Source organism: Thermobia domestica, chromosome 14 (genome assembly GCF_964235325.1).
Source record: "Thermobia domestica chromosome 14, izTheDome1.hap1.1, whole genome shotgun sequence".
Taxonomy (NCBI): Eukaryota; Metazoa; Arthropoda; class Insecta; order Zygentoma; family Lepismatidae; genus Thermobia; species Thermobia domestica.
The window spans coordinates 156,882,680-156,893,889 of record NC_137467.1 but is presented as its reverse complement, the minus strand read 5'-3'; the positions used below and the strand labels follow the sequence as shown (position 1 = coordinate 156,893,889).

Here is an 11,210-nt window from a genome sequence, read left to right as displayed (position 1 = left end):
GAGACTCCGTACAAAACAATTTAAATAAGGTTGGCGTTCAGGATGCCTTTGTACCCAATTTCCCGCAGATTATGTATCACCCTCCGCATCAGGTCGTGTCCTGTAATTCGCTGAGAGATTTCCAAATCTGCGTAAAGCCACGAAGATTTTTGGCTCTGTGGGGACGTCCATCAAACTTCTGTTTACGTAACGCCCAAAATGCCTGTATGGCCCGTGCTTGGGGTACATTAGGCGGATTTTTTTTTTTCTTCTTAACGAGCCTTCACTACGAAGAAACTCGACAACACTCTTGGCGTAGTGTGACGTAGCAAGGTCCGGTCCAAACAAAACGTCTCCGGTGTCCATATATGAAAGGAATCAATCTCTTCTTCAAACATTCCGAGAGGTACACGTTGGCGTTGTTGGTACCTTCAGATATAAAGGATTGCGAAACTGTTTCCTCCCTGTCTATTGCTTGACACAAAATATTTTCTTGAAGAATTTACTTTTTGGAACACCTTCGTGGCGAAAATGAAGCAGTGTTTTGAACTTTTACCTGCTTCATTTTCGTGGTATGAAATTATGCGTTTTGCCACCACTTCTTTCTCCCGTTGTGACATCATAAATACTGAAGTTTCAAACGAACAATTCTGGCCTAGAGGTAGACAGAAACACAGAGCATCAGCTCGTGTTTACAGTTTGGTCAAATGGCATGCCTATGCACATACGGCTTTCCAGTCTACCAATTTCTTGTTCGTGCTTTAATTGAAAAAATGCAATAAAGTTTACGGAATACTCCGTGTAAATTGTATTTTATAAGAACGCCAAAAAACAACAGTTGAAGATGGAAATGATTCAGTGACATAGCATAAACCGTTGCTGAAGATGATCGCACAGATTGAAAATTACAATTAAAGCAAGAAAATCGAGGTACAAGGTAAGTCATGTTTCATGTATGGATGTTCATAAAGTTACCTTTTAACGGTTTTCGAAATTCTAAAAAATTGGTAAATATTTGAATATGGAAGCACTCCGTCCTACTGTTACAGAAACTGATCGCTTTCTGTTCGAGCAAACTGAAACCTCTCTGCTATTTATCATGTTCGATATGATGTCCACTCGTATGGACCATTGCTCGACATCACAGTTTACGTTCACCAGAAATCATTTAACACGTGACCAGAACGTTACAAAAGGCGCCGTTTGCGAATTCAAAAAAAAAAAAAAAAAACATGGGACTACCACATGGACTCTTTAACGGCTGGCTCGTGCTAAGTGGGCTTTGTGATGGTCAAATACCGTGTGCGAACGTGTTTTCCCCGTTTCCTTTCACTTTGTTCCACCAATTTCTTATACTAAGTCTTCCTGAACCTTGGAGCATAGCGTGGGATATATGGAACTTATGACTGATAAATATTACACTGAACCTGTGTTTGTGTTTTGATAGAACTTCAACTTGAAAGAGCAAATAGTTCAAAGAGAAGGAAGGAAGAAAAACCTTTACATGAAAATAACGTGAAACACAAATCGGGGACCTATGATTTCTTTATCTAGTAGACATATTGTTTGGAACTAAAAATGTGAATTATAGATCCTTCTGAGACAGCACAATGCACGTACAGTACCCGTATAGTACATGTACAATTGCACGGATGCAATTTGTGCATTACTTGTATAAATGCACGCCTGTATATGTGATGCACATATGCGTCACAGGTCCTATTCAACATCACGTGCGCAGTACATGTGCAATGCACACGTCCTGCACAAGTGATTTACACGTAGTGCACAGGTAATTTACATGTAGGACAGAGGTGATTTACACACAGTACCCAGATGATTTACATGCAGAACACAAGTGATTTCCTCGTAGTGCGAAGTTGATGTAAAAGCATATTCGAGATCCCACGAAAGAAAGAAGTTTATATATGTGGTGCCTCACTCTGTAACACCAGAGACATCACCTTCCAAGTATATCAGAAGTAACTAATAATTGTCAATGAGAATTTTACTTTTGGAGTTGATTATTAGCAAGCAAAGCTTTAGGTTGTATATTTGACACGTTTACCCAATAACAAATAACGCAACATTTTCTGCTGTAATCGGTCACGAAAATAATTTTGTAAACTTATGAACTGTCTGACAGTAGTTACAGTGCTGCCACCTGTTGACGGCAGCCGCTTCGGTGGATTTCCGCTTCGAACCGTCGTTTTTCTTTCACTCCGGCGGCTATCCGCCAAAAGGCGACAGCGGACAGATGGTAGTTGGCGGTACATTGCACATGAGACCCTTTCTCCAGAAACAAAGCTAAAAACTATCATTTAAGCTAAATAAATCACCACAATCAGCATCAGTAAGATAGGCAGAAGTATATACTGTAGTGCACTCTGTATTTCTCTCTGTGCAAATGAACATGTACGGCTTATACATGGATAGTGCGCATGTGCCGTACACCCTAATAGCATGTCGGTTTGCAGCAAGTCTTTCACTATATTTGATTTTAACTTGCTAGACTTTCCGTGCACTGTACACCTGCTGCAGGCGTTTTGAAAGAATTACCCGCAAATGTCGTAATTTGATTTTCACTTGCCAGATTTTACTTGCCTCAGAGGCTTGCTGCAACTTTGTAGCAAGTGTGTCAATTCTAGTTTCTACCAACAGGTGGTACAAAAGTCTAATCTTAGAAATCTCCCCGCCAGGCCGCCATTTGTAGTAGGTGCGAAGTGTGTGAAGCATTAAAACAAGTGGACAATTAAGATAATTACATAAGTATCCAGTATGTAGAGATAATTTGTATTTTAAACGTGTATTGTTTGACAAAGTTGTTGAAAAAAATATACTGTGTGATTGTTCGTATACAGTAAATGTTCGGTTTGTAAAAGGCATACAATGCAATACAAGTATATACCTGCAGAAGACTTACTACACTCACTTGCTGAAGACGTGCTGTAGACTTGCAATGCAAGTATATAATTGCAGAAGACTCACTACAAACTTGCTGTAGACTTGCAGTGCAAGTGGTATCCTTGCAGACTTGCGTCAAACCTGCACTAATTTGTTGTCGACTTGCTGTGCACTTGCAGTGCAAGTGGAAACTTGCAGTAGGCTTGCGGTGCAAGTAAACCCATTGCAGAAACTTGCTTTGCAAACTTACCATACACTTGCACTGCAGGCGTGCTGCAAGTTCGAAGAGCGTCAACTAGGAAGTTTGCATTAAATTTGCATCAAACTTGCTGACTTGCATCACAAGTCTGCTGCAAGTTTGCCAGACTTGAATTGCTAGTCTCCTGCAAGTTTTTTGCAAGTCATTTTTGCTATCTGGGCACGTACGAGTTGTCTGGGTTGTACTTAGGTTGAGAGCGACAGTGACAAAATCACTTAACTCCTCCGTTGTTCCGATACTGTTTTACCAGTGGGAAAATATCAAAGGTTGAATGGGGCAAAACCATCACCTACCCTTCCCAAAAGCATTTTTTTTTCTCGACACTTTGCACACTTGAATGCCTTCACTCTGTTAAATGACAGCTGAGAGACTGATATACGTGTACGTACAGTTTGTTGCCCTGTATCCGATGAAACCCTGTTTTGACAGGTGTCGCTGAGTGCAAGTTGTTCAGATGTAAATGGATCAATCTCTGTATTAAGTATACTGAGATTACGTTTTCTCGAGGTTTCTCAGTTCCCTTCTACATTCTTGTTCCATCAATTCCTTAACAATCATTCGTGAAACAGGCTTATGGGGCATTTACACTTAGTCGATTTGCGTTCGAATCAGTTGAATTAACGTCACTTTCAACTTAATCGACCGTGTAAACGGGACTTCAACTTAATCGCTTGTTGATCGAAGGCGACTAATCGACTGGCAACTGAACTGAAAGACGTTCTATTTTCTGTGGTTGAAATAATTGAACACATCCATCGATCTGATTCGGCCTAGTTGCTTCGATTTAGTGGCAAATGCAGCGAGTCGATTTAGTCGTGCGACTAAATCGACCAAGTGTAAACGCCCCATTAGGCTGCATGCAGATTTTTTTTTAATTTTATATAGGCCTATATATTTTTTAAAATGGAAGTTAAGTTCAACGTAAGTTTAGCGAAGTGCGATTTTGGTCTCTGAATAGAATGCAAATACTCAGTGTAATTTGATATGGACGATAGTGTACTAGTTTTTCACAACTAACATAAACTTCAAGGGCCTTATGGTCGATTCAGCTGAACTGACGTCACGTTCGACTCAATCGACTGTGTGGCATATGATTAGTGTCATACTAAAGCTCTGACTATTGCAGGAAATATGTTGGTCGAACTCTAGTATGGCACTAATCAAGCATCAGAACGACTCTGCATAAGGCCCTGGAATTGTTTTATGTAATAATCGATTATGAAAACAGTAACTGATTAAAATGTGCAGTCTAAATATCTTCAGTGTGTGAACTTCATTGACTGTGTACAGCAATAAACGCACAACATTCTCCTAAAGCGCTGTAATGTAAATGCAGGTAGCGCCACGTAATAGTTGCTGGAATCAACTAAAAAGCTCACTACAAATTGGTTTATTTTCCAAATAATAATAAGTCTTATATTATAAGTAATCAGTTGATAATTTTAAGTGTGTTTCATATGTGCTCACTTAAATATCACTTGAAATGTTGAAACTTGAGCCTGTTCTACATCATCATATCCATGGCTAAGACTATCCATGGCTTTGGATTGATTATTTTGACAAAAGAATCACTGACCAAAGCTTAAAACACACTTTATTTTAAATTATAATAACGGTTTCGGATATCTAACATATCCTTCTTCAGACAATATCGAAAATAAATGAAAATACAGACACATATAGTCATTGTTATGACAAAGTGTAAATTCTTTAACAGTCATATATATAGTCATTGTTACCAAATCATTTAAATTCTTTTAACAGACATATATATAGTTATTGTTGTACCTTTTTTTTCTCCTATTTGCTGAGGCCTTCAGCCAATCCCATAAGTCTTCTTGTTCACTTTCCAACTAATCAAGTTCCGCCATTTTTGTTTCTTATAAGGGCCTTTTTTTTTATTTTCTTCTTGTCTATGCTATCCAAACTTCCTTGCCATATTTCATTAATAGGTAAGCCTCCTGTCCAGTTCATCAGTTTATTTCTTCCTACCTTCTTTATCCAATCTGCTTCTTTCCACTTCCTTATTATCATTCTTTTCTCCATCTCCAATACTTCCGTCTTATCCCAATTAATTCCGTGATTCGTCTCCTTAACATGTTTATATAACAAAACAGGCGGAACGTGATTAGTGGAAAGTGAACAAGAAGACTTACGGGATTGGCTGAAGGCCTCAGCAAATAGGAGGGAAAAAAGTACAACAATAACTATATATATGTCTGTTAAAAGAATTTAAATGTTTTGATAACAGTGACTATATATATGACTGTTAAAGAATTTAAATTTTGTCATAACAATGACTATATATATGTCTGTATTTTCATTTATTTTCGATATTGTCTGAAGAAGGATATATTAGATATCCGAAACCGTTACTATAATTTAAAATAAAGTGTGTTTTAAGCTTTGGTCAGTGTTTCTTTTGTCAAAATCATATATTGTATCAAAGTTTCATCAAAGTGGAATTTGCAAGTGTACGATACCAAGTTCTTTGCCATTTGTTACAACTGTTTAAGACCTGTTCTATTTCTATCCAACATTGCATCAAAGAGAACAAACAAAAATCTGTTTTGTGTATAAAATAATGTGTGTGTGTGTGTGCTAGTTTTTGTTAGCAAAGGCTTGTGTGATTAAACTGCAACACCAGTAAATTACCAATTTATTATAAAATGAAAAGATTTTACAATTTACTTCAAATACAAAAATGAATAAATATTAACTCATGACTGATTTTTAACATGTTACAATATTACATTTTTGTAATATGAAATTGCATGTAAATTTATTTGTGTTCCTATAAGATGTGAGAGTACACTGAGAATATATTACTTTTATGTTTACGAATATGCTCGCTTTCGCTCAGAATTGTACAGTAACTTCTGTGTAAAACTGTAATAGAAGCCGTGGTGTTATTCTAATTTTTTAACAACCGGTTCTGTATATACATACATCTACATCTTCGCGTAGACAGAAGCAAAATTTTTACTGAATTCCACAAGTAATAAGTAGATACCTACACAGCATCTTAATACAAAGTAGTGTGGCGAAACTAGGTAGCACTGCGAATATCTTGGAAACGAATTATCCAAGATAGATGGTTGTCAGAAGTATTGGAAAGATCTTAATCCAGCAATGGTTCAACAATTGTTCATAATACGTGTAGTATGTATGCGTTTCAAATATAAATATCCCTCACTATTATACTCATGTGATCCCAGTTCTCAATCTTGATATTAAGAAATAAACGCTTATACCTTGTTCTGAGAGATCATATGTTTAACCCTGTAGCTGTAAGAATTTTTAAAAACAAAGATAGTTAAACTAAAATTTACTTTTCCTGAGTATAACCGGGTCAAATTTACTATTATGTCTGCGTATAACAAACGGTTCTGTGAACCGGAAATATTTTAACAATCGGTTCTAGCGAACCGGCTAAATAGCACCACTGACTAGAAGATTATGAGTTTGAGTTTTTTGGTCATTTAGTAGCAACAGAACATAGGAAATACATAATATTCAACAAATTTCTGACATAATAAATTTTCATTGATCTATATTGCATGACAGTGTCGAGTTAAAACATACACAACTTATGCTTTTGAAAATAAAGGGCGAAAATGGAAATAAAGGAATCCATAAACGAGATCAATTAGCAAGAACTCCATGAGAAAGAGAGCGAAGGTGTTGAAGAACAGAAGAATAAAGCTGAGAAAACATAGGACATATGTAATTTTGAATAATGGATCTGACAGTGTCGAGTTAAAACACACACAATTTGTGTTTTTTTAAGGGGGGGGGGGGAGTGAGAGAATGAAAGTAAAAGAATCAATGAACGAGACAAATCTAGAGGGAATCCCACATGAAAGACTACAGATCTATGGGAGAGAGAGAGAGAATTGGGAGAATTAAAGTTTTAAAAGATAACAATGAAGGCGGAAAGAGAGGAAACAGAAGATAATATAAAAAGGCAAACATTATTATAAGTTTTTTTTTTTTTTTATGAAAAGACTTTTGCATTTTCTGAAGTAAGGGGTCATGCCCCAGTAAAATATTCTAGCTACGTCAATATCTAAAATACATGATCAAGCTGACTAAGCCGCCGAAACAGTGTGATCTGGGATAACCATCTCAAGTAATAATAAATCATCTTGAACTAAACCCAACAGTTAGAGAAAATCAATTAAGGCAAAAATCAATTAAATGTTTATTGGATTGTTATAGATTGCTATCTACAGTTTTCTATAAATTATTTTTAATATTGCGTTAACGCAGGGCCGTGCCGTGGGGGAGCGAGCGGGGTGACAGCCCCGGGCGCCGAAGTAAGGGGGCGAAAAATTCGGGAGAAAAAAAGGAAATAAGATAGGAAAAATTGCTTGGAATATGTGTATGTTGGCGCCGTCGTATACTCTCGCCCCGATCGCTGATTTTCCACGGCACGGTTCTGCGTTAACGTCGAAGTTATACCAAATACACAAATCAGATACAAACATACGATATGTTGGTGCAACAAAGAAATATATACTTTTGATTGGATTGTATTTGTATGTGGAACATTGAATAAGGACATGAAATACAAATAGATAGATAGATATAGATATATATTGGATAAAATATATAGAAACTCAGGTCTTGGACCCCAGATAATAAATAAAATAAATGACTACAAATAACTAGAATTTAATATATAATACCTAATAATAGAATTCATCCAAATAAGTGGGATACACTTATATAAACGTCGTCTGCGAATATGAGAAAATGAATAAATACAGGTTTGACATCTTTAACTGCATGGACAAGTTTAAATGTAATTTAATTGTAGATGTAATTTGTGTAGGTTATAAATAAATAAATATATTTTATTAAGAATATTTATTAGACAGTAGCGTAGCGTGGTATTCCGAAATGGGGATGCCGAAGTTAGTCATTTGTCTGATATAATACAATACAATGCAATGCATGTTCAATAAGTATTTTCCTTAACAAGTGAAAAGATTCACTATGCAGCAAATGTTGTTTCGATGACTCATGTTTTAGAGCTTTCTTCATGAAATTACCCAAATCAGAAATACCGTTTGAACACCACTCCGACTCCTTTGCCCCAAACATAATGCAGACGAAACATAACATTTTATTCCCTACAGAACACCCAGAAAGCCAAGAAAACCTATCATCATACCACGAAGACTGAAATATTTGCGACTGATTGCTAGTTGTCGTTTTTATGGAAAGCTTTGGCGTAGGTCGTATCCCTTTCAGAGAGAGCGTTGCTCGTAAGTCAACCGAGATATGGTAGTTGTTAACAAAAAAAAAAAAAATTAAATTTCTCTTTTTTTCTTTTATTAAGTTTTATGTCCCACGGTTATGCCGGTTAGGCTAAAGGAGACGGTGATTATGAGAGATGAGTGAAGTGGTGGAATGAAGAAAGTGGGAGGAAACGGGAGAACACCCAGAAAACCCACGAGCACGGTGTTTGTCCACCACAAAGTTCACTTGGCGGGGGCTGGGATCGAACCCGGGACCCCAAGCACCAGAGGTGAACGCTCTACCACAGAGCCACCGCGCCCCTAAATTAAATTTGTGTCTTGTACTGTTATCGTAGTCATCATTTGCTAAAAGTTAGTAAGGTACTATACCTTGTAGCAGCCGAACACTTTCCACAGCTTTGTCTCTTAGTTATAAATGTAATTTTCTTCATACTACAGTAAAAAAATAAAACAAATATTCATTTCAAATCACAACGCAAAAAAAATTTATACCGACAATTTTTCTTGACCACCAACGATCAATGTTGCTAATCAAAAGCATAAATCTAGTACAGAACGCAAGGGCATAGCCAGGGAGAGGTGAGCCAATAATTTATCACAAGAAAGGAGTGTAAAGCCATGTTCATTAAACAACTTGCAGAACGTCGTCGGCAATTCAAAACCTGCTATGTGACATTTTCGGCCGTTTCGAGATAATAGTATTATCTGGTGCAGCTTTTAGACTCTTTTAGACTCTCTAATTTATTATTACTTGAGAAGGTATCTAGTTACTTGCAGCATCAAATATTACTTGTAACATCACTTTTATAAAGCGAAAAATCTAACCAGGATACTGTTTTTCGTTTCTCCTGAAAAATTTATAAAAATGCACATAGCAGGTTTTGAATTGCCGACGCACGGCATAATTTGCAACCATCCCATACGATTACACAACACAAATAGAAGATTAACAGGATGAGTCTGCTCATTAAGGCCCGCAACCAGCCATTAAAGTTTAGGAGAGAGGCACAAATATGCTAGGGGGTCCAATCGTCACGATCTCTTTTATCAATAACTACTCTTAATAATTAGGAGGCCAAAACATTTAGTGGCCCAGGCTCCCGTAATTGCACACCTGGTGGGGCATACAGTAGCAAATGCGTAGATTACGTTAGACGCCAATAAGCAATTGTCTCAGCTCCTTTTCTGCCACTAGCATTGTGACGAGAAAAACCGGCTCCACTTTTGTATAAATATTGTTTTCAGTATAATTCCCTTTATTTCTTTCTCGTGGGCAGCTTCTTTCTCCGCATACCATACTTCAATCTCGTTTTTTTTTTTTTTTTTTAATGTCACCCCTAGAAATTTGTCATCTTGGGTCCGGACCTCAGATGCCCGTTCGTGAATATGGGCCTGAGTGTTTATATCATTTGAAGATACAAATAGAAAGCACTTAAAGCAACTCTGGGGGCCTATTTCTGTGTATCTACTTCATTGTCAGATATCCAGATACGGAAGAGCACAAGTAAACTTTGTGAAGGGTACCGGATCGGTGACCGTGATTCTACAGAATGCATTATAGTTATGCTTGTGTATGTGAGTCCTCTCAAAGAATATCTGGCTACATTCTGCGACATGATATGTATTTATGATGTAGATTATTAGTTTGCCTTTAATTACTATTACAATTACGATGCATTTAATTACGATTAAAGCATAACTATTTTTATACTATCACTTACATAAGCGACATGCTTCATAATGGCGTTGAACTAACTATTTATGTTTTGTTCTATTTCCTTGACAGCGCTCGTACGTTCTATATAGAAACCATAGCTTAGTTCAAAATATATAGAGTTGGCAGTACTTGAGCATACGCCAGCTTATATCTAAAGCAAATGTTGGGTTGCAAAGGGATGGCGGGGAGTAGTTGGGCATGCGCATTCGACAGAAAGCAGACGAAAACCCCGACGCTTGCAGTAGGCCTGGATGCCCGAGGAACATAGCATACAACAAGAGGAAAGACAGAAAATGTGCATCTGAGTGATGCGCATGCGTAAGTTCCGCTTGCCAAAGTAAAGCGAGAGAGCGCATCCACAAGATTGCAGTGGAAATAATTGTGATAATTATAAGCAAACAATTTATAAATATAATGAAATACGTACTTTTTCTTATTAACAGGGGATGCCGGGCATACAGGCGTTCCCTTACGCTACGCCGCTGTTATTAGAGGGAGAGAAAAAAGAGTACAAATGTCGCAAAGCTTGAAGTAATTTTATCGAACCCAGAGGAAGATTAGACTATAAGAACTGTATCATGTATAACAGCTATAGACTATATAACTGTTATAAGAAATTATAACAGTCGAACAAGGACTAAATTAACGTAAGGTCACTTGGACTGTGTCTGTACCCAACAACAGTAAAACACCTACAATGGTGAAGAAGAAAGGAAACGTATCATAATGAAAGAAGATAAACCTTGACTATATTTGTATCCAATAATGAAGAAAATATGTATGCCTACTATAAGCACGTTATGTTAATTGGTTCCTTGTTTTTAAGAAGGGTTTCATCTATTTTACAGGATTTTGTTGATATTTAATCTTTATGATGCCTTGCAAGGGAAGAAAATGTTTCTTTATTTTCATGTTTTGGTTGACAACTGCGTATTTCTTTGTGGAAATCATTTCTGGCTTCGTGGCTAATTCTATGGTCATGATTGCTGACAGTCTGAATGCATTCAGCAACGTTGCATCGTTAATTATAGCGTTTTTCTCAGTAAAGGTAATTATTTTATTCCTAAACATGTATGTTTACTGT

General features: G+C 36.9%; 1 protein-coding gene across 2 annotated transcripts in view; it reads left to right on the top strand.

The window, feature by feature from the left end:
* Nucleotides 1–10,837: 10,837 nt before the first annotated feature.
* LOC145670734 (proton-coupled zinc antiporter SLC30A1-like) overlaps nucleotides 10,838–11,210 on the top strand; it is a 50,507-nt gene continuing 50,134 nt past the window's right edge. For both annotated transcript variants that reach the window (XM_081739508.1, XM_081739507.1), the window contains exon 1: nucleotides 10,838–11,174. In XM_081739508.1, the coding sequence (XP_081595634.1) occupies nucleotides 10,998–11,174 (177 nt within the window). In that variant the 5' untranslated portion in view covers nucleotides 10,838–10,997. The remainder of the gene's footprint in view (nucleotides 11,175–11,210) is intronic.